The following is a 23,731-nucleotide window of genomic DNA, read 5'->3' on the forward strand; positions in this document are numbered from 1 at the left end:
TGTTGAGAAAAAGAAGAAAAGGGGAAGGAGGGCGAAAAGGAGGGAAGGAGGGAGAGAGAGAGGGAGGGAGGGAGGGAGGGAGAAGGAAGCGGGGGAGAGGTGAAGGCGGGGAGAAAGGGAGGGAAGGGGTATCAACAGGAGAACTAGCAGAATAGCAACGTGATTAAAAGTGTCACTTGAATTTTGCCTTCTCCACTAGCAGTCATGGGACTAAAGGCAAATTCCTTAACCTCTCTGTGCTTCTGTCTCAACAGTGAAATGAAGGTAATAATGGCACTGCCTTGAGGGCTTGCTGTGAGGATCAAATGAGATAATACACCGAGAGCAGCTGACATGGTGCTGGGTGCATGGGAGTGCTCAGTTAAATTAGTTATTATTAATGATTCTGAGCTGAAGTCGATTCTAATCATTCAACAAGAAATGCGTTTACCACATAAATAGAGCACAGTGATTTAGAGAGCTGGATTCAAATCCCAGCTCTATCACTTACTACCCATGTGACCGCGGGTACTACCCACCTAACCCCTTTGAGTAGCAGTTTCTTCAACTGTCAAAGAAGGATCGTAGTCGAACATTCCATTGGTGATTATGAGAAATAAATGAAATAATGTATGTCAAGTGATCAACACATGCTTGGCTTACAGTGAGTTCGAATAAGCATCAGTTATGACGACTGTTACCTCCACCAGAGAAGGGCAACTCAGTCTCTCCAAGGTATGTGTGGCTGGGAGGACATTAAGAGCGTAGCTCTCCCAGCTACTTAATGAAGCCATAAATCTCTGACCCTCGTTTCTAGTTTCTCAGGCTTGCAGAAGAGCCCCTGCCTCCATGCTCACCTCCTCGGTGCACCAAATCCCCAACAGATATTGTCTTCATCGGCAGCTTGGGAGCGACTACCTCCGCAGATACGTCACAGTAGGAAAAAGCAGCCACATTTTGATCCAGCTTTCTCTTCTCAATCTTTTTTGTTTTGTTTCCCCTCAAGGTCACCCCTGACCAAACCACAGTTTAAAGTGAGAAGGAAAAAGGAAAAGAGTGTATCTCGCTGATTCCAACCAGTGCGCCGGTCCCTCAAGTTTCCACATTGCGCCTCCCAGTGGAGCCCCTGCACATGCTGCCCCCTCCCCACCCTGGACACAGAGATGAGCCCAGCAGGGGTGCAGGCACCGTGAGGACACAGGCCAGTAGGAAGAGGAGGCAAGCCTGACTTCCCAGTCTTCCTTGAAATCTGGCCCACACAACACTTCCTCAGTGAGGCCTGCCCTGGCCATCCTCGTCAAGGTGGTAAGGACTATTCCCTGCTTCCTGGGTATCTGCACCCTGGCCCCTGCCACACTAGAGGGTACCCATGCTTAGCCATCTGTCTCCAGCTTCAGACCCTGTTGTCCTTGGTGAAAGGGTTTCTGTGCCCAAGTTCTCTCTGTGCTCATACTGTCTGCTGGCACGGGGTAGCGCTCTTCTACGTGCTTTACCTAAAGTCATTCATTTAATCCTCACACCAACCCGATGTGGTCACATACTAATATTATGCACATATTACCGATGAAAACACTAAGGCACAGAGAGGTTAATTAACTTGGTTAGGATCACACAGCTAGAAAATGCAACAGCCAGGATTTATAGGCAGGCAGTCTGACTCATGACCACCCAATAAAATAGGTACTATTTTGAGTCTTGTTTTACAGATGAGAAAACAGATCCTTAAGGCAGGATGTCAGTGTGGACGTTGGAGAAGCTCTAGTAGGAGGGGGAGAAAACAAATCAGAAGCTGGCTGAGCAAGTGTCTTCTCTGGCCATAGGTCACTGAGTTACATGCCCTCACTTAACCGACAGGAAACTGATACCCTACAGTAGGAAAGGACTAGAATAAGAGTACTCTGAGAATTAGTGGCAAAGCTGAGGCTCAGACCCAAGTCTCCACTCAAACTCAATTGCTGCCTCATCTCTATTTCTGCCTGTGCTCTGAACCTGTGGCCCCATGCTTCCACCCCTACAAGGTAGCTTTTTAAAAATCAATGGTCAAGTCACTTTCTCCAGTCTTCTAATTAGCCTATCTGCTGTTACCTGCTTTAAGATAACTGGTGTTATACAGACCACCAGTAGATTAGACCAAAGTTGCCAAGATAAATATCTAGCCAGGTGAAAAGGATCCAGAGTGGAACATCTTTTAATTCTCAAGTTTGTAAACCCTTTGTACTTTAAAAAAAAAAAAAAAAAAAATTATTAAATAAATATATGATGAAAAGGGAGGAAAAGAGCTGGTTTCAATCATACAATTCTACGACCTCCTCCCTACACATACTGTTTTGGGGGGTTTGTTTTTTGTGTTGTTTTGTTCTGTTTTAGTAGCTTAAAACAACACAAATTTATTTTCTTACAGTTCTAGAAGTCAGAAGTCCCAAACGGGCCTCACCCGGCTGAAAGGAAGGTGTCGGCAGGGCTGAGTTCCTTCTAAAAGCTCTGAGGGAGGCTGTTTCTTTGTCTTTCAAGCTTCTAGAGGCCACCTACATTCCTTGACTCCCGCCCCACTTCCCCATCTTCAAAGCCAGAAACATGGACTTAGTTCTTATCAGGTCCCGTCTCTCCCTCTCTCCGGTTCTTCCTATTCTGCCTCCCACTTCCCCTTGAAGCGCCGGTGCAATCACATCAGGCCCACCTGAGCAATCCCCAGTCCTCTCCCCACTGCATGTCCAGCTGATCAGCAACAGTAATTCTATCTGCAACATTAATGCCTCTTCGACACGTAACCTAACATATTCACTGATTCCGGGGATTGGGACGTCTTGGGGGCCATTATTCCACCTACCATGCTATATGATTAATGAATGACTGATACACCCTAATGTGAGATTTTTTTAAATTATTTACCCCATGCACGTTTTTAGGTTGACATCTAGCATTACTTGTTGAGAGTTGCAAAGTATGTAATTTCTTGCATTTTGTAAATCTCAATATTTACATCAAGTGCCTAAACGAATTTATTTACATGGGATGGTGATTTGATATAACCACCCTTCATTTAAAAAAAATTTTCCAATACATGCCCTACACTCATTTTATACTACATTATTTGCATTTACTGTTACTGCCCCAAAATCACTCAGCTATTTAAATTCTGCTGCTAGACCTAGGATGTAACCACTGCATTGCCCACTCCATTCCAAATGGGAAAGACCAGAAACAAAATGGAATAGTTGTGCATTTTACTGTGTATAAAATATACTTCATTTTATACTTTATGTAAAGGATGGAGGGAGGGTCAGACCAGATCACTACACAACCCAAGGGTCTGTCCAGGGGCCAGGAACAAAGGCAGGCTCTATTGCGGGCCAGGCCCTGCAGGCCCAGTGCGGTACACCTCAGACCCCGGGCTGCCTGCACCCTGACCCCTCACCCACTTACGAGTACCCTTCACACCACGCTAACTCCCAGTCACTTCCAGGCTTCGGCTTAAATCTCACCTCCTGTAAGAGGCCTTCCAGGTCCCCTCCTCCATCTAAACTGAATCCCCTTGACACACTCTCTCATTGTATACCATGTTCCTTTCCTTCAAAGGACTTACCACAATTTGTGCATAGACACCACTTGTGAGCTTATTTGAGGAGCACCTGTGTTCAGCCTGAGACCACAAACCCCCTGAAAACAGGCAATGGAATCGCCACTGCTCACTGTTACAATGACACTGCCCCACAAAGTGGCTGGCATAGAACAGGCACTCAAACATTAGGGCTGAATTGAATGAAGCCAGGATTATCAATTCGGCCTCCCAAATACCTCGCTCCTGGAAAAGGGGGTGGTGTTCTGGACAAGGGTAGTCAGTACTTTGGTCACTAGAGAGGTATCTGCTTCACAATAAATAAGAAAGGTGGGAATGTGCTTAAAAAAGAAAACACCTTCTCATCACATGAACTTTCCAGCACTCTAACTAAACAAACAGTGAGGTCCTTCAGGACAAGAACGAGTGTGCCCATGTCTGTGTTCAGCCTGGTAATTTGTAGGGTTCTCGCCGACTGCGGCGTGCTGCCAGCGCCGCGTGTCCCCACAGGAGACGCACGCCTTTGGGTGAAGCAGCATCTTCGACTGCTCTTCTTTTCAAGGCTCCTGATGGCTGAGGACGAGGGCAGGACAGTGGCAGGAGAAAAAAGCACAGACAACACCGTTCACACCCCCACGGCCCTGTGAGACTCGGGCCCGGTGCTTAGCACCTCCACATTCTCAGAGGCATTCGGTGGACTAACGTTGAAATGGGAAAACACTTTTAACAGCTTCACGATCCCATACTCCAAACCTCTGAGATAAGAGGATGAATGGGGAGAAGTAGGGTCACCAAGTCTTTTAGTTTTTCCTCTACCAAGATTTTGAACCAACATGAGTTGGAGACTTTCTGTTCTGTGGCCCAAGCTCATTCCAAGGTATTACGGCCACGTGGTGAAGAACATGGGTGCCGCAGTCAGGCAGGCGTGAGTCTGAGGGTCGTTTACCCACCTACTGACCATGTGACCCAGAGCCAGTTGCGAGGGTTAAATGAAATGACGCTATAAAGCAGTGGGCCCTGAGTGTACACTGAGCTTTTAGCCGGGGCTGAGTTTACCTGGACGTTCTCTTCGGTCACCTCAATTTCAGCCGTATAGATATAATCAATCAGCTTACTCAGCGTCCGTCCATCCACGTCCTTGATTTCAATCTTCTTGGCTTTACTCTCAGACATGTCACCTACAGTTCAAAACAAAAACAAAATGGACATGAACCTGGCATCTAGAGTATGCTTAACTTTCGCGTGGTCTCAGCCTCGTCTTGACAACATACAAGGACTGACTGTGTTCCAGGAGGCCGCAGAAAGGATTCACTCAGGCGTGGAGAAGGATGAACGAGCTGGCATCCAGGTCACATCCACTTTGGGAGTGTGAGCCTCCACAAACCCGGTTGTAAGCGTGCCCCACTCTATCTGTTGTCCATTCCCATTGTGAAGGCAAATCTGAGTGCAATAACTCATTCAACCAACATTTACTGTAAACTTTTACACAGAGGGCCAGGAAATATGAACAAGACATGCACCTGTCCTCAAGGAGCACACAGTCTAGTAGGGCAGACACATAAAAACATTTATAAACAGAGGTGGTAAGAGCTGGCAGGGGTATACGCAAAGTACTGTGAAAACAATAATAGAAAGTACCACTTATTGCTAAGTATGGCCAACCTCTGTCTTAAGCACTTTAACGCATTACCTTTTTCAATCTTCACAACCACCTGTGGTTTATTAATTACTATTTCCCCATTTTATAGATGAAGAAACTGAGGCATAAGGGGGTAGGTAATTCATTTTGCCCACAGTCACACATCTAGGAAGGAGCCGAACAGGGACTGATACAAAGGATTCTGACTCTAGAGCCCACTCTTGTAATCAATATGCTATATTAACTCCCAAGAATGCAGAAAAGAAAGCTGCAACAAACTCTGCCTAGGAATCCAAGGGAGGCATCCTAGTAGGAGGTCACATTGGAACTGGGTATTAGAGAATAAAGGAGTGTTTGTTCCACAGGAAGCAAAGATGAGCATAGAGGAGCTGGATGCAGGAACCATAAGTATAAATAGAGGAAACTGCCAAAAGGATAAAAATGGGGACCAGTGAGAGGCTGGTATGACTGGTACACAGGGTGAGTGAGGAAGGAAGCTGAAGAGATAGGTAGGGGCCAGGACTTACAGAACCCTGCAAGCCACGCAAATGACTTTGGACTTCATGCTAAGAGTAGCACCACTGAAAGGTTTTAAATGGGAATGACGTCAACAGATGGGTATTTCTGAAGGAAATTTTAGGCGCGTGGTAGAAGCTGAATCAGAGGCAGGGAGGACAGTTGGGAGGCCCTGATAATAACCCAAGAAAGAGGACACAGGCCTGTGAACTAGGGCAGCAGCACCACATGTGCAGTCCGAAGGCCCCATACGTCAGCCTGCCCTCTCAGTACAGTGCAGAGGTTTATCTAGAGGCAGGCTCCTCCAACAGGGGCTGCTGATTTCAGAAGGAAAAGACGGGCAAGACATGTGTCTTTGTAGACTGAAAGAAAGGGCAACCTGACTGCAAGAAACAGGGATTCAGAAGCCCGTATGTGAGTGTGAAAACAGCCTGGGAGGTTGTTTTCTCTCTGTGGAATTTGTGCACTGGAGCCAAGAAAATAAGTTCAGTACAGCATGTGGGCTGCAGACGCCCACCTCCAAGCCTCGTGGACTGCATGTGAGTCCTCCACCAATCCACAGTTCCCGTCCTGACACAGCTCTAGATATGAATGACTCTGGAAAACCATTCCAAACCCTGCCCGCCCCTTCACTGCCAGATCAGGTAGACCAGAGACCCTCTACTCTGTTCTCTCTTCTCCCTGAGAGCCAGCAGAAGCTAGACAAAAGGCCTGAGCACCAAGAGCCTTGAGGCAGGACCAAGAGGCAAAGAGAAAACAAGAAAAGATGGGGGATTTCTCCTCTATCCATAAGTAGGCTCTCACAGTCTCTCTCTTGCATATACTCCAAAACACACAAACAAAACACACACACAAGGAAATCAGAAGTTAAACTCATTTCTCTAAACAGCTATTAAGTTCATTAATAAGAGTCCAGTTGGTAATTATACTGCAAAAGATAATAAAAGACAGCCAATTCTTAATTTAAGAACTTGGGCCTTAGGAAAAAAGACTGAAAAGAAGAACAACCTGATTGCAAGAACCAAGAGATCCAGAAGCCCTTAGAGAGTATGAAAACAGAGCCTGGCCTGATTGTCTCTCTGGAATGTGTGCTTGGGAGTCAAAGTTAGGGTTTTGTAACTTTGAGGTAAACAAGTGGAAATTCCTGAAATTGTATGAAAATATTTTTATATTTGGGCAAACGCTTAAGTTTTCTGGGGGGATGACAAATCATTTTTATCAGTCTCAAATGTCCAGAAAACATTAAGACAGTTTTCTAGATGATGAGACTTCGGGGCAGACGTTTTTTTCCTGCTTCTTTACATGACTCTGAAATTACTAATTTTACAGACTTGTAAAATCCAATCTTATTATCTCTCACAGAGCAGCAAAAATGATGCACCGAACTAAGACCTCAGCCTGAATAGCCCCTGAAAATGGTAGTAATAATAGGTACTACTATGTGCCAGGCCCTCTGCTAATTCATTTAATCCCTGTAACAACCCCAGGAGGTAGATGATATTATTTCCATTTTACAAATTGTAGAATTGGTGTTTCAGAAGGTATTTGCACATAGATAGTCAGAGGCAGGGCTGGGATTTGAACCTTGACCTATCTAAACCTCATGTCATTTCTCATGCCTCCCTCTATAATTTAAACCTGGCCCTAATTAATGAACTTGACAAAAATATTCCTAAACAAGGCCTTGGTCCAAATTCTGAGAACAACTAGGCACTTAATACCTTATAATCAAGAACCAAGAGGGATGGGATCTCGTCAAGCTTATTTTTCAAGCTATCCTCAACATCGAACAACGTGTGTGGCCCATAAGGAGCACTTAAAAATATTTGTTGGAGCAGGAAAAAGAGAGGCTTTCCCTTGACATCTCATAATTCCAGGGACTCCAGTAATTCCTGCAAGATAGACACCATCAAAGCCTTGATCGTTCTTGCTCCTTCACTCACCTCTACTTTGACAAAATATTTCTAGAAAACAGAACATGAGCCCTGCTCCTCTGCTGGTTTAGCCCAACAGGCCCAGCCCAGCCGCCTCAGACTCTGAACTTCCAGAAAATGTCTGTTGGGCGCACATCTTTTCAGCCCCTTCCATCTTCTGCTTGTCACCTGTTAACATGCATGCCCTCGTCCTCCAAAGAGGACATCACCCAGGCATTTTGTTCATTCATTCAAAGATGACGGTGGCTTGGACAAAGGAACTGTGTCTTGAACTTCTTTAATTTCTCAGGCTCTATCTTTGGACTTAGCACCTAGAAGTCTCCGAGAACCATGGCGAGTCCAGGAGAGCAAGAAATCCCACCCTGTAGCAGGTACATGTGTGCAACTCATCATCCTCGATCCTAGCAAGCACACCACGGGCACAGCTGAGCTCTTTTAAGGTGGAAGACAGTCAAAGGGGAACAAGGGGGAGGAGGTGAGACTTGAGGAGCAAAAGGAGAAAACCTTTCATTGTCGCAGGAATCCCAGGAGGTCTAGAAAAATCACTGGCTCACCTCCCAGGTCATTGGTATAACCCCACTCTATTATTCAGCAAAAGAAGCCTCAAGAATGAGGAAAGAATGGTAAGTGGCAGGCAGGTCTCTACGGAACCAGCGCGAAGCCGCCAACCACCCTGACAAAGTTGTATGTCAAAGGGGAGCAAGAGTGTATTGAGGAGTCCTTAATTTATAGGATTCTTCCCCACTCCTAACCTGAACATTTACTGCTGCAATGTAGTTTCACGTTCTGAGCAGAAAGCAAACAGAAGATCCTTATCTGTTGCACGTGATCTTTCATGAGTGTTAAGATGGTTATTAAACTTTCTTCCCCCTAATTCTTCTCTGTCTAAATCCTAGTATCTGAGATGCCAACTCATCGGACTAGAGCTGAGGCCTATGTCACACATTAACCTGCCATTTCCCTGAATCTTGGACAACCCTCCTGTAGGTGAGTCCAGGCCATTTAACTACAAAAGGCTGACATTTGTCTCCTGTGAAATGAGGACATTCCTGCCCTGCCTTTATCACAAGGTTGTATGAGAATCAGAGCTAATGAGAGTGCCAGCAGGCCTCAGCAGGGAGCAGGGACAGCTGTCACGCCATCACCCACCCACCCTGGAATCTCATCCTTCCTCCACCTGGTTGGGTCTTCCTGCTCAGCTGGGACACACGGAGCCTGGACAGCCACACAGTTGTTTCCCACCAAGCCCAGAGCCGCCCCTCAATCCACAGGAGCTTCATAAACTATGATGTGCTCAACTCATCGTAAGAGTGAACTTTATGACCTATTCTGTCTTGGGTGCCTTACTCCCAGTACCTAGATTTGCTCCCTGGTTATTGTTACTATTCTAGTCTCACAGGTAAGAAAACAGGATCACAGAGGTTACGTGAATTCCCCACAAACGTATTAGGTGCTGAAGTCAGGATTGGAACCCGGGTCCTTATGGCTCCAAAGGTCTTTCTAAGACACCACGCCATCTCCCAATGCAAGGCGGCATTGCCACCCTGCGTTTAATCCTTAGCAAAGAAATCTCTGCATCAACAATTCCCACCTCCTCTGTGAACGTTCATAAACCATTCCTTATCGATAGTTTTCCGGTGATCTGAATTTCAAGGCTGAGCTACCCCAAACAAGTCTACCCCGACCATCTTGTTCCAAACAGCTGCGCCTTCACGGTGGGGGGGGCTGGAGGTGTGTGAATAGCAGTCCCTCCTCCCAGGCGCCACACGGGACTCTGCTGAACTATATCCAAGTCAGTTCTTGAAAACACTCACCATTTCTGCATCAAGAGGAACATGTTTTTAGATATGCCTACTGCACCCTTCGTCCTCAAATCTGGGTCTCCTAAGCCAGAAAAGATGCCTGACTTTGATGTGGTGTGCGAGAGACAGGAAAAGGAAACCCTATGTCACTGTAAGCTTCAGCCCAGAGGTAACTGCCACTAAAAGCAGTCACATGGAAGATGAAGCCATTCCCCCTTACTCTCAAACAGCCTCTGATGCTTGCAACCCTGTTTTTCTGAACTATTCTACCCGAACCCTGACTCCTCAGGGGCAAAACCCTCAGAGGCCAGCCCTTATCTACTACTACTACTACTCCACAACCTCCCTAAGGCCCTCTTCATCCCAAGAAACGATTCAATTCCCTGTGCTCCCTCCCACCCCCACCCACATCCCCACTACCTTGGATTAAGTCTTGCTGAGCTGCATGTTATGCAAAGATCTTCAAAAGCATCAATACATCATGCAAACACTCAGAAGGCAGACACGGACCAGGGCGTGGCAGTTGGCATGAAGAAGGGTGGAAACAAAAGTTCCGTGAAATGTGTGCATGCCTGGGAGGCGAGTAAGAGAGTCGGGCCCTCGTTGTTCTGCTTCGCAGATGGCTTGAGTCCACTCAGATTCCAAGCCCCTCGCCTCTTACCCCAGCACATCCTGACCCTCCTCCCTATTTCTACTCACCATATGTTCAAAGACACCAGTTTAACATTAGCCTACATCTAATAAAAATTGGACAATAACTCTTCTTTGAAAAGCAAAACCAATCTACAATCAGCCTCTGCATACAGTACAAAGAACCAGAAGGGTGAGACAGCTCACTCCAGGGGCTTCTTTGGGGATGGAAGCCCAAATGCCTTGCAGCCATGATGATGGCGTAAGACCCTGAGCCTACATATTCTTTAGAGCCCAGTTCCTGTAACACCATAAAATGGGGTTACTTTTAAAGTATTTGGAAGACATGTAGGGACCTATATGGAGTATAAATACTACAGTACATAGAACCCATAGTACAGGGCATGATAAAAAGAGAAAACAACTGACTAGGCTATTCTGGGGAAATGAGCCACCCCTGGGATGGAGGTGTTAGGTGGGAGGGTGGGGGAAATCTTAAGTCCTCCACACTCACAGGACACAGCACTGCCGGGCCCCGAGCACACTACACTACGGGAGCACAGAACCGGCAGGCTGCCTGGCCGGCCCAGACCTTCTCACAGGCTGGCTGCCTGTGGGCACTCAGACCTTGATTTGACATTTATTCCAAATCATTGTGAGCAGGACATGGTCAAGGAATGGAGCTGGTATTTGGAACCACCAAAGGACATTTGGGCAATATAAACTCAGAGGGAAAAAATAAATAAAAACATTTTAAGCCTGAGTAAAAGATCGTAATCACATCACTCAAGTCAGAAGAAAGTCACATGTATTTTGTTTTCTTTTGGGCCTTAAACATGGTGATAGAAATAGACTTCACCTGAGTCAGCTGGGCCTTTCCATTACTAATTTTATGCATTTTAAAGCTGAACCTGATACTTAGAACAAAATTTTGCAATGCACCTGTTTACCAAGGTGTAAGCAAAGCCAAGGGGCCTGAAAAATACACCAATCTCATGTATTGCTGATGAAAGCATAAGCTGGTACAACTGTTCTAAGCTGTGGAGTGGTGTGAACCAGATTCAATGGAAAGCACGTGTCTCACAGGTCTTCAGAATGTGCATACCCTTTAACCAAATATTTCTTAGTCTAAGGATCTAGTCTAAGGAAATAATCAGGAATGTAAATAAAGATTAAGATACAAAGATGTCCATTACAGTATTATTTATAACAGCAAAATATTAGAAAGAACTATAATTTTCAACCAATAAAGAAATGGATCTTCAATTAGGATATGTGTAATGGAATCTTATGAAGCCATTAAAATTATGATGTAGATGTGATTTCATTGACATGAGAAGATATTCACAATACGCTGTTAAGTTCAATTAAGCAAATTTTCATTGAGCACCCACTATATAGAAAGCAGTGAGGACATAGTAGTATATCAAAAAGGCACAGTTCTTACTCTCATAAAGCTTATGACGAACCAGGGAAATCAGATATTGAAGAAGTAATGCGATAAGTAAGTAGTAATACTAAAGAAAAGCACAAGGTACCATGAGAGTAAATAGCAAAGGGATTAAACCTAATCCAGGGAGGTCGTGGAGGGCCTTGCTGAAGAAATGATACTTAAGCAGTAATGAAGGATGAACAGAAGTTAGGCAGGCAAAGAGGCAGGCCTGAAGAACATTCCAGGAAGATGGATAGCAATTTTTTTAAGTACACACATCAAAAAAGGCTATTTGACTATGTATTTATAAAATCAACTTTTTTATGTTAAAAACATATTTTGTACCTATATATTTATAAATACAAAATCTAAAAGGATATGAATTATTAGGTTGGTGCAAAAGTAATTGTGGTTTTTGCAATTACTTTTAACCTTTTAAACTGCAATTACTTTTGCACCAACCTAATATAGTCTTATCTAGATGTTGTATTACGTGTAATTTTTAAAGTTTTGCTTGCCCACATTTTCTAGTTTTTTTTTTCTGCAATGAACGTATGTCAATACTGGATGGATATATGGATGGATGGACGGACAGACAGATGAATGGGAGAAGGATGGATAGTAACCAGATTCAATGGAAAGCTTTGGCAGGGTATCACATTAGATTGCTTTCTTTTGATTCTCTCCTGCCTTCAATTTCTAGAATCTAAGACTTGCCCCCAAAGCATCTTCTTTGTCCATTTATAAAATCACCTGGATTTTGCTTAGGCTCTTCCACTACGGGAGAGGCAAGTTCATTAGCAAAATGTAAAGGCAACACTAGTAAGTCATTGCAATTCCAAACAAACCCCTCTCTCAACACTGGACTTTCCAAACCACACACACAGAGAGAAGAATGACTGGCAGAAATATTTGTTGAAATTTTAGCTAAATAACAGTTGCTAACAAAATAAATTATTTTTCTAAAAAGAGAGATGGATAAATGAGAGGGGGGAAAAAAACAAAAAATATTACTACTAGGGTTTGAGACTTCTCCAAAGAGAATGCGGCTCAAAATTTCTAGGTAGCTGAAATTATCTGGTTTTCCAGGCGACACTGAAATCCCTGGCCCAAGGTCCGCAGTGAGGTCAGAGGGGCTTGGTCCACACTTAGAGAGGCAAGGCTCTGAGTTGAGACCAGCTCCTTTGTATGATGAGCCAAGAGGAACCCTCACAATACATGTGCCATGTCTCCCCCAACAGGAACCACTCTTGCCCAGCAGAGGCTGTGTACTATATTCGGAAAAGGTAAGAGCCTATTTAAACAAAACTGTGCCTGCACGCAACCATTCTTAGCAAGCCCACATTCATTCTTTCCGTCTTTACTTATTTACTCTCCTAAATACCAAGCCCTGTGGTTTTAACAATGACAAGACATGGTCCCCAAGTGCCCAAAGCTCACAATCAAGTGTCAAAGACATTTCATTCATTCATTTAAAAAACATGAGTCCTTCTATGTACCAGGTCCTCAGGGTACAGTGACAAACAAGTCCGACGAGATCGCTGACTTCATGAAGCTTATATTCTAGCGAGGAGAGACAGGGAGAAAAACCACGTAAACCAACCAACCAAAATGACTTTCAGATAGTGATAAATGTTATGAAATAAAAACAGGCAAGTTATGGGATAGAAGAGAGACTTAGAGGGAACAATAGCTAGGGTGGTCAGGGGAGGCCGCTCTGAGGAGACGTCGGAGCTGGAAAGGGCAGGATGAGAAGCAGCCGATACGGGACACCAGAGCACAGACACTGCAGACACAGGAAGCGAGGAGAATGCAGAATGACAGCGGCCACACGCAGAGGAAGCCCAGGGTACCGGCGAGCGTGTGGAGGGGTCTCCCCAGCGCAGCTGGCCTTCAGTCAGCAGTGGTTTGCAGAGCACTGCATGTACCTGGTTCAGGGCGGGTGGTGTGAGGCTCTCCAGGCTGGAACCTCAGCCCATGGGTTTCAGGGAATTCTGTCTCAGGAGTAACACATGTGAAACAGTTGGCCAAGGCTATGAGGTATATGCTCAGGGAACAGGGACTCCCTGGAAAGTTGGCAGAGGTGCTGAAACTGAATATTCCTATGTCTTACTCTCCCCCACCCCAGCCCCCACTATCACCTCTCCCACACGCCTGTAAAGGCCAGAAGAGGCCCACAAGCCCTGCCTGCAAGGAATGGCTGGGAAAGGCCCAGATGTGGGTCAGCCAGCAGAGCACTGGGCCAGCCACCAAGAAGCCAAGTTCCACTCATTCTGCGTGTGACCTTCTCTTCTCTCGGCTTCAGTGTCCCCCAATCTGCAAGATGAGAGACCAGAAGGCCCGGGGATGTGCCCCACAGTTTGCATTTCTCCCACTCTCCCCACACGATTAATGAAGCATGCTCAGGTTTGGGAACTGATGACTACAGGATTCTACCTCTTTCTGCCTCATGGTGGACAAGGGGCTGCCTGCCTGACTGGCCAGCTGAGACTACGGCTCCATCACATTCTCCATGGTGCCAAGCACAGCATCTGGCACACAGAAGGTCCTCACGGCGGGTGTCACGGCCTCTCTTTCCACCCTCCCTTCATGCCACCACCCTCATGTCCTCCCAGGGGGGCTGCAGCCTCCTAACTGGGCTATTGTTTCCCCTCACCATACCTGTGAACATCGCACAGAAGTAGGGGCTGCAGGCTGCCAGGACCACACGGTGGGCTTCTATCTCGACATCTTCTGCCACAATCATCACGTCACACAACAGCTGCTTACTGTAAGACACCAGTGAGGGGACAAGATGGGTCACAGCACCAGCACACCCCCGGCCATACAAGGTATTTTTTCTTCCACCCAGATTCCATACTGTCACCCTAAAAGGCTGTCATAGAGACTTGCCCCATCTTCAGTTAGACAGCGGGGTGGACTCATCAACGTGTCCATGTCCCTGACAAGCCTGACATTCATGCTTTCCTACCGCACACCGGGTGATCCAAATAGTCTGCGGCTGCAAACTCAGAGCTCCTCCATTTGTCTTCACCTCTCTGCTTCCCATCCCATCAACTCGGACTGAGACAGCGGGACAGCAGCTCAGGGAGTGGTGGGAACAGCTTGGGGCTGTCAATCAAGTGACTAAACAAATGCCGAGGGGCATGACCATGGCACTGAGGGGTGTCACCAGCAAGAACAAGTATGAACAAGTCCCCAAGAGATCCACTGCCTTTGCAGTCCTGCTAAGAGGCCAGCCAGACTCAGAGGGCTCGCCTGTTCCTCCTCCCACCCAGATCTAACCCCATCGCCAAGAAGACTGGCCTGCACACCATGCGCCCTAAAGACCCTGCACACCCCGCAATCGCTGCAATTGCTAAGAATACTGTACCTGTCTTTCTACGCGTTTGTCACCCCACTACACTGTGGACTCTGACATGGATTGCCTTATTTCCTGTTACAGCCTAGACACCTGGCTACCTGCCTAGCCCAGAGCAGGCCCTAAATTTTTACAAAATAAATGAATGAATTTTGAAATGGAATCCATCTACACTCATAGACAGATGGGTATTTTGACAACTCTGGAGGCCCTGTCGACTCGGGAACGTTCCCTCTACCACCTTCCAAGTTCTTGTCACGCCTATTAACATCACGGTGACAGTTATGCAGCTGTATGTGCCAGGCACTGGTCTGAGCACTTTTTTACATGTATTGCTTTATTTAATCCTCTCGGTAACTTTATGAGGTAGGGCTATTGTTACCCCCCATACAAGGAAACAAGGAAATTGAGGGCCACAGAAGTTAGGTAACTTTCCCAAGGTCACACAGAAAGGGAGCAGAGGAGAAAGGATTTGAATGAAGGCAGCTGAGCCCCAGAACCCATGCTCCTAACTTCTATGGTCTCCTGTGACCACTAATCCCTCCTTTAGACTGAAGCACTATAAGTGGGGGGAACAGGGAGGACACGTCTCAACGATGCTCCACTGGTAGTGGTTACTTAGAATACTCTACTGGATTGGGAAGTCTGAGGTCATGACTGGGTTTCATGTGACAGTGATGAGATGAATGGAATGAGTCAGTCATGGTTGATAAATGGAAGAGAAGCTACATATTTGCCATCCCTGGTGTACCATATTAAACCACTGCCAACTATGAAGATATTAGCCCAGGTTCACTTATCAGAGCAATAGAATCATAAAGCCTGAGAAGGCTGGAGCTGCATATGCCCTTAGAGAGTATCTGGTCTATGAAGCTCAGAGAGGTGGCCCAAAGCTACAGAAGCCCAAGTCTTAAGTCCTGATAAGGTACCACAATGCCTCATGATTGGCTGACACTTAGAATGCGGATAAAACAGAAATGGGTTTGCTCCATTATAGGGAAAGGAGGTCAGGAAAGGTTCAGCATATGGCATAACGTATCCGTGAAGGGGTTTCTGGGAAGACTGAGACCTCTGAGCACCAAATCCTGGGGGTGGAACCACACCCTGTAGTGGACAGCACACGCTACACACAATATCAGAATAAGCCAGCTCAACTGGAACATCGCTGGCTCTATTAAATGGCTATGAGGACAAATGACCTCACCACAGTTTTCTCATCTTTCTTAGCTACTTTGGGTCATACATCATGGGGACCAAATGAGATTACAGATGCAACCTGGGAACAGATTCATTTTTAACCTGGACAAAATTTATTGTAAAAATTTTTTACTTCTGTTAAAGATTTTAGTGAGAAAGTAATCACTGCTATTTAAAAGTACACATGGGGGTGGGGGGTGGGAGATGAGGGTAAGGGGGAATCAAATATATGGTGATGGAAGGAGAACTGTCTCTGGGTGGTGAGCACACAATGGGATTTATAGATGATGTAATACAGAATTGTACACCTGAAATCTATGTAATTTTACTAACAATTGTCACCCCAATAAATTTTTTAAAAAAAGTACACGTAATTTTTTTTGATAACCAGTATTTTAATGAGGAAAGTGTTAACACAGATGGGTCAGAAATACTGAGCAAATTTTCAGTGCTAGGTGAACAAGCAAATGTCAGAGAAAGATATCTTGCACAAACCCAGAGGAGCTGACAGTTCATGAACAAATGAGAAAAAGATAAGAAGGAATGAGGAATAAAGACGGAGAATCCAGTTTTGAATGCATGAGAGCAGTTCTGATGGGCGGGAAGTGTATCTCAACACCAGAGAAACTCTAACCTGGGAAAGTGACCAAGAGAAACTTGCCAAAAACTCCAGGTAGGCTTACCCTTGGTGTGGAAAAGCCTAGCTGTACACTGGGGCCATCTCTGCACCCCCACTCAGCATGGAAGAAGGGAGGGGCAGTTCCCAAACACTGCGTGGCTCACCAGTGTTTAGTCCTAAGGGATCCTTGTTTCTGGAGCTATCTCACTACTCCAAAGGACAACCTTGAGGAGAGAAAAGGAGAGCTATCCACTTTGTGATTTCTGGAGAATTACAGTATAGCTGTTAGGAAGGAGCTCAGGCCCTGGAATCAAACTGACCAGCGTTCATGTCTCTTTAGTATCAGAATTCAGACGTGTGGCAACCAACACAATGAATGGTGCTAATAGTAAACATTCAGTAAATGTTAACGTACTTCTTTTCTTCATTTTTCCGCAAAAGACTTCATTTAAAATTAGAGGTTAGGTTTTGGACATGTTAAGTCTGAGCTGCCTACTGGATATCTAAGCAGGATTATCCACTAGGCAAATGGATACCTTAGTCTGGAGTTCAGAGGTGGGAGATGGTTAAGAGGTTGGAAGGAGAGGAAGAACCAGCAAAAAAGATGAGAAAGCAGCCAATGGGATAACAGAAAAACCATAAGAGTGTGGTGTCCACGAAGCCAAGTGAAGACAGGGCTTCAAGGAGGAAGGAATGATCAACTGTATTACTTACTGCTTATAAGTAAGATAAGATTAGGGCGGCTAGATAGGGCAATTATGCAACAAAATAAAATTAAAGCCATCCAAATTGGAAAGAAAGAAAGAAAACCATTTCTATTCTCAAATGACTTAATCTTGTATGTAGAAAATCCTAAGGAATTCACTAAGAACTATTAGAACAAATAAATGAGCTCAAGAAGGTTGCAGAATACAAGATCGACATACAAAAATCAACAAACAAACAAAATCTACACACTTGCAATGAACAACCCAAAAGTGATATTAAGAAAAAAATCCATTTACAATAGCATCAAAAGGAGTAAAATACTTAGGAATAAATTTAACCAAAAAAAAAAAAAAAAGTACAAAACCTGTGCTCTAAAACTATAAAACACAATTGCAAGAAATTAAAGAAGACCTAAATGAATGAGAAGACCTCCAGTTTTCATGGATTGAAAGATTTAATAGCTATGATAGCAATATTCCCCCAAATTATTCTACAGATTCAGCACAATTTCTATCAAAATCCCAGCTGGTTTCTTCACAGAAATTGACAAGCTGAACCTAAAATTTGTATGAAAATGCAAGAGACCTAGGATGGCCAAAGCAATCTTGAAAAAGAACTAAATTGAAGGGCTCACACATCCCAATTTCAAAACTTACTACAAAGCTAAAGACAGTGTAGTACTAGCATAAGGATATATATATAATAGATAAATAGAATAAAATTGAGAGACCAGAAATAGACACTCACATTTACAGTAAACTGATTTTTGACAAAGATGCCAAGACCATTCAATTGGGAAAGAATAGCCTTTAAGACAACGGTGCTGGGATAAATGGATAACCACATGCAAAAGAACGAAGTTGAACCCCTACCTCACATCATATACAAAAATTAACTCATAATGGGTCAAAGACCTCAATTTAAGAGCTAAAATTATAAAACTCTTAGAAGAGAACACAGGGGTAAATCTTTATGACTTTGGATTAGGCAACGGTTTGTTAGATATGATACCAAAAACACAAACCAAAACTAAACAAAAATAAAATAAATAAATTTGACATCAAAATTGACAACTTTTGTGCTTCAAAGGACACGATGAAGACATCAGAAAACCGAAAAATCCCACAGAATGAAAGAAAAAAATTTACAAATCATATACATCTGATAGCAGGCCTGTATATAGAATACATAAAGAATTTGAATCCTTAAAACTCAATGATGAGTAGACATATAATACAATTTTTAAATACGCAAAGGATCTGAATAGACATTCCTACAAATAAGATACAGAAACGGCCAATGATCACATGAAAAGATGCTCAACATCAGCCATCAGAGAAATGTAAGTCAAAACCACAGTGAGACACCACCTCATCCACACTAGGGCGGCTGTAAACAAAAACACGAACAATAACAAAGTGCTGGTGAGGATATGGTGAAATCAGAACTTTTATACATTGCTGAAAGAAATGTAAAATAGTGTAACTGCTTTTAGAAAACAGTCTGACAGTTCCTCAAAAGGTTATACACAGAGTTATTAGATGACCCAGGAATACCACTCTTAGGTACATACCCAAGAGAAATGAAAGCAAACAGCCACACAATCACTTGCACATATACTTTCATGGCATCATTATTTGTAATAGCCAAAAGCCAAATGTGGTATATCCATACAATGAAAAGTTATTCAGCAATAAAAAGAAATAAAATGCTAAATAAGACACAATGCAATATATAGATGATGTATTATAGAACTGTACACTTAAAATCTATATACTTTTACTAACCAATGTCACCCCAATAAATTTAATTAAAAAAATACTAAGATATGGTACAACATGGATGAACCTTGAAAACAATATGCACAGTGAAAGAAGCCAGTCACCAAATACCACATATTGTATGATTCCAAAATAGGCAAATTTATAGAGACAGGAAGTAGAATAGTGGTTGGCTAGGGCTGGGGGTTAGAAGCGATAGGGAAAATAGGGAGAGTACTGCTAAAGTATACAGGATTTTTTGGGGGGTGATGAACATGTTCTAAAATTAATTGCTGGTTGCACGACTGTGAATATATTAAAAGCCATTAAACTGTATACTTTAAACGAGTGAATTGTATGGCATACGAATTATATCTTGATAGAGACGTTACCAAAAAAAGGAAAGAAAAAGAAATCAATGTGCTTAGATGATTACTCCAAGTAATAAAAGGCATAGTGGCAGACTATCCAAAGAAAACAAAAGATGAGGACAGAGAACTGTTTGCAATGGTGAAATGAGAGGTTAAAACTGTCAAGATGACCTAGAAAAAGACTGTCTCTCCTTTTCAGGGTGTGCTATTCCAAAAAGAACCACATCCCCACTTGCTGGCTGGCTGGTCAGGAGCCAGAGAGCTCACAGGGCTCTGCTGCCCAGCAGTAACTGTTGGTCTGACCAGAACAGAGCTAAGAAGTGCAAAAGGAGGACGAAGCCCGGGTAGTCACCATGCCAACAGCCCGTTCTCTACCAGGGAAGTAAAAAGAATAGGAAACTCATGAATTGTGTGATTCATAAATTGCAAAGAACATGTGTGCTTGAACTAAAATAGCTTAAAATTGAGGGAGGGGAATGTGAAAACAATGCAAGAAATAACCCAGGTCCCTGGAATATCATGTAACACACAACATTTCAGTAGCTTAATCCCTGGATGGCAAGATGCTTTATCCAGGCTGTCACCAAAACAAAATATGCCTCTCTCCAGTTCCCATTAAAGTCCCCCAGATCAATAAAGGGTCTATGCAGGCCCCCTGGCTCACCCATTCCACTCTAGTTTTTTAAATTAGCCATTTAAATACCTTAGAATGTGCTAGAACACCACTCAAATGCAAGCTTCATTGAGGGCAACACTTTAATTCACTTATCTACCGCCACATTCCTGCAGCTGAGCACAGTGCTTAGGAAATCACCACAGTCATCAGGATAATAGCTAACACTTACAGAATGTTCACTATATGCCAGGGCCACATAACAATATCTGAGGAATAGGCATTGTTATTATTATGCTACACGCAGTTGAAATCGGCCATGCTACTTCTCGGAATTAATTCTATGCTAATAATCATGAATGTGCATGAATATTCAACAACAGTTATATTCGTTCTATCACTGTTCTAAGCACTTTACTTATTAATCCTCTTAATAAGCCAGCAAGACTGGAACGGTTATTAACCTCATTTTAAGGTTGACAACAGTGAGGTCAGGGAGATTAATTAACTTGTCCAGGGTCTCACAGCTAGTAAGCACTGGAGCCAAGATTGGAAACCAGGCTCCTATCTATGCCTGTAACCACTATGCAATACTGCTCCAAACATAACCACTGTAGGTGTTATTCAGAAGAGGGATTGAAAAACCTAGACATCCAACAACAGGGAACTGTTTAAAAAAAAAAATAAACCAAAGATAGAATATCATTCTTCCACTAAAAATAACATTGTAGCACAGTTAGCGACATAGAAAAGCGTGTTCAATATAGCGGTAAGAGAAAAAATCTGGTTGAGACATATATTTTGAAGAAAACTATTCTCCAAAATGTTAACAATGGTTACCACTAAGCATCAAAATTACATATGAATCTTTGCTCACCTGTATTTTCTAAATGTTCTATAATAAATGTATTCCTTTTTCCAAAACAAATTAAAAGAAAAATTTTAAATTAAAAAAAAATTTTTTAAATGAAAGAGAAACCCAGGCCTAAACCTGAACTAAAATTTGCCCAGCCAAAACATATACAGACTGTGGGCTGTTTGAAAAAAACAACAAGAACAAGATTGTGATGGTTAATTTTATGTGTCAACTTGACATGGCTAAGGGATACCCAGAGAGCTGGTAAAACATTATTTCTGGGGGTTTGTGTGAAGGTTCCTCCAGAAAAGATTAGCATTTGAATTGGCAGACTGAGAAAAGAAGAGCTCCTTCACCAATGCAGGTGGGCGTCATCCAATCCACACAGGGCGTGAACAGAACAAAAAAGCAGATGAATTCTCTCTTTCTCTTCTTGAGCTGGACTGTCCATCTTCTCCTGAGCTCAGACATCAGAGCTACTGGGTCCCAGGCTTTGCACTGCACGACTTACACCAGTGGCTCATTTCTCAGGCCTTTAGACTTAGACTGAATTATACTACTGGCTTTCCTGGTTCTCCAGTTTGCAGACAGCAGATTATGGAAATTCTCGGCCTCCATAAACACGTAAGCCAATTCCTATAATAAATCTCTCTCTCTCTCTACCTCTCTCTATCTCTATCTCTATCTATAGATATAAATAGAGATAGAGATAGATATAGAGATAGATATATATATCTATCTATATATATAAAATATGTATGCACACACATAATCTTATTGGTTCTGTTTCTCTGGAAAACCCTGACTAACACAAAGATTATTCACTTAAAATTTAGCAAAGAACCAGTGTTTCCCAAAACAAATTTCACAAAACAGTCGGTCTATACATAACAACAACCAAAAAGGGTTCTATAGTCAAATATGTGTGGGAAACCGTCAGTTAGACAAGTTTGCTGCAGGACTTCTCAGGGATTCTAATATGCCTACATGCATTACGAATCTCAGAGTGGGGCACAGCAGTTTTATATAGCATTTTTCAAACTTATTTAGGTACAGGGCTCTTTTTTCCCACAGAGAATCTTGCGGAAATCTGCCTCAGAAAAAACTGTCAAATGTTGATTTATACAAAAGAAAAGAAGAAACAGGACTGTTGAAAGAGGTTAAATCCAAGTCAATGCTTTTGCGGAAAGATGCAAAAATGGGGTAACTTTCAAAAGAAGCAATTAAGGATGTAGCGGGATGACTTTCTTTTTTAAGTTATTTAAGAAAAAGAAAAGATGCTAGTAAAGGAAAATGGGGGCGGGGGGAATTCTGTGTGCACGTCTATTCCCTGAGCTCTCCCTTTCAACAGTTACTGGATTTGGCTACACCAGGCAAAATAAGGTCTGGTGAGAAACCTGAAGTCTTTTTTTTTTCTCTCTCTGTTTTACTGAGATATAACTGACATATAACACTGTATAAGTTTAAGATATCCAATGAAATGATTTGATATACATACATATTGTGAAATGATTACCACAGTAAAGTTAGTTAACACATCTATCACCTCACACAGTTACTACTTATTTTTTGTGGTAAGAACATTTAAGATCTACTCTCTAAGCAACTTTCAAGTCTACAGTACAGTAGTGCTGACTGTATTGTACATATGATACAGTCACCATATTGTACATATGATCCCCAGAACTTACTCATCTTAAAACTGGAAGTTTGCACCCGTTGACCAACATCTCCCCGTGTCCCGCACCACCCCCTACCCCCACCCCCTGAAAACCACCACTCTACTCTCCACTTCCATGAGTTCAGCTTGTTTAGATTCCACATACAATGAGATCATACTGTATTTGTCTTTCTCTATCTGGCTGATTTCACTTAGCATAATGCCCCAAGGTTCATCGATGTTGTTGCAAATGGCAGGAGTCCCTTCTTTTTTTTTTTTTTCCTTTTGATATATACCCAGAAATAGTACTGCTAGATTATATGGAAGATAAAGCTTTAATGTTTTGAACTTTACTGTTTTCCATAGTGGCTACACCAATTTACATTCCCACCAGCAGCGCACAAGGGTGCCCTTTTTTCCACATCCTTGCCAGCATTTATCACATCTTTTTTTTTCAATTTTTTTATTTTTCAATTACAGTTGACATTCAACATTATATTAATTTTAGGAGTATACCACTCTGCTTAGTGGTTAGACATTTATATAACTTATAAAGTGATCCCCTGGGTATATCTTGGCTTTTTGATAACAGCTATTCTAACAAATATGAGGTGCGATCTCCTTGTGGTTTTGATTTGCACTTCCCTGATGATCAGTGATGGTGAGCCCCTTTTCACATTATCTGTTGGACAGCTAGATGTCTTCTTGTCTATTCAAAGGACCTGAAAATGTCTATTCAGGTCCTTTGCCCAATTTGTAATCATATTATTTATATTTTGCTATTTAGTTGCATGAGTTCCTTATATATGTTGGATATTAATCAGCTGTATGGTTTGCCAATATTTTCTCTCATTCTGCAGGCTTCCTTTTTATTTTTTTGATGGTTTATTTGCTGTGCAGAAGCTTTTTAGTTTGATGTAGTCCCACTTATTTATTTTTGCTTTTGTTGCTTATGTTTTGGTGTCATATCCAAAAGCTCATTGCCAAGACCAATGACAAGGAGCTTTTTCCCTGCTTTCTTCTAGGAGTTTTATGGGTTCAGGTCTTAATACTTAAGTCTCTAATCTATTTTGAGTTAATTTTTGTGAGTGGGGTCCA

At 43.1% G+C, this 23,731-nt stretch overlaps 1 protein-coding gene across 8 annotated transcripts in view; it reads right to left on the reverse strand.

Annotated features, from left to right (window-relative positions):
* KLHL3 (kelch like family member 3) overlaps positions 1-23,731 on the reverse strand; it is a 251,706-nt gene that overhangs the window by 65,985 nt on the left and 161,990 nt on the right. For 6 of the 8 annotated variants that reach the window (XM_033096639.1, XM_033096637.1, XM_033096636.1 and 3 more), the window contains 2 exons: positions 14,150-14,256; positions 4,592-4,713 (listed from right to left, as the gene is read on the reverse strand). In XM_033096639.1, the coding sequence (XP_032952530.1) occupies positions 4,592-4,713; positions 14,150-14,256 (229 nt within the window). The remainder of the gene's footprint in view (positions 1-4,591; positions 4,714-14,149; positions 14,257-23,731) is intronic. The other 2 variants (XM_033096641.1, XM_033096640.1) reach the window with 1 other exon arrangement.

Source organism: Rhinolophus ferrumequinum, chromosome 24, assembly GCF_004115265.2.
Source record: "Rhinolophus ferrumequinum isolate MPI-CBG mRhiFer1 chromosome 24, mRhiFer1_v1.p, whole genome shotgun sequence".
In the NCBI taxonomy this organism is placed as follows: Eukaryota; Metazoa; Chordata; class Mammalia; order Chiroptera; family Rhinolophidae; genus Rhinolophus; species Rhinolophus ferrumequinum.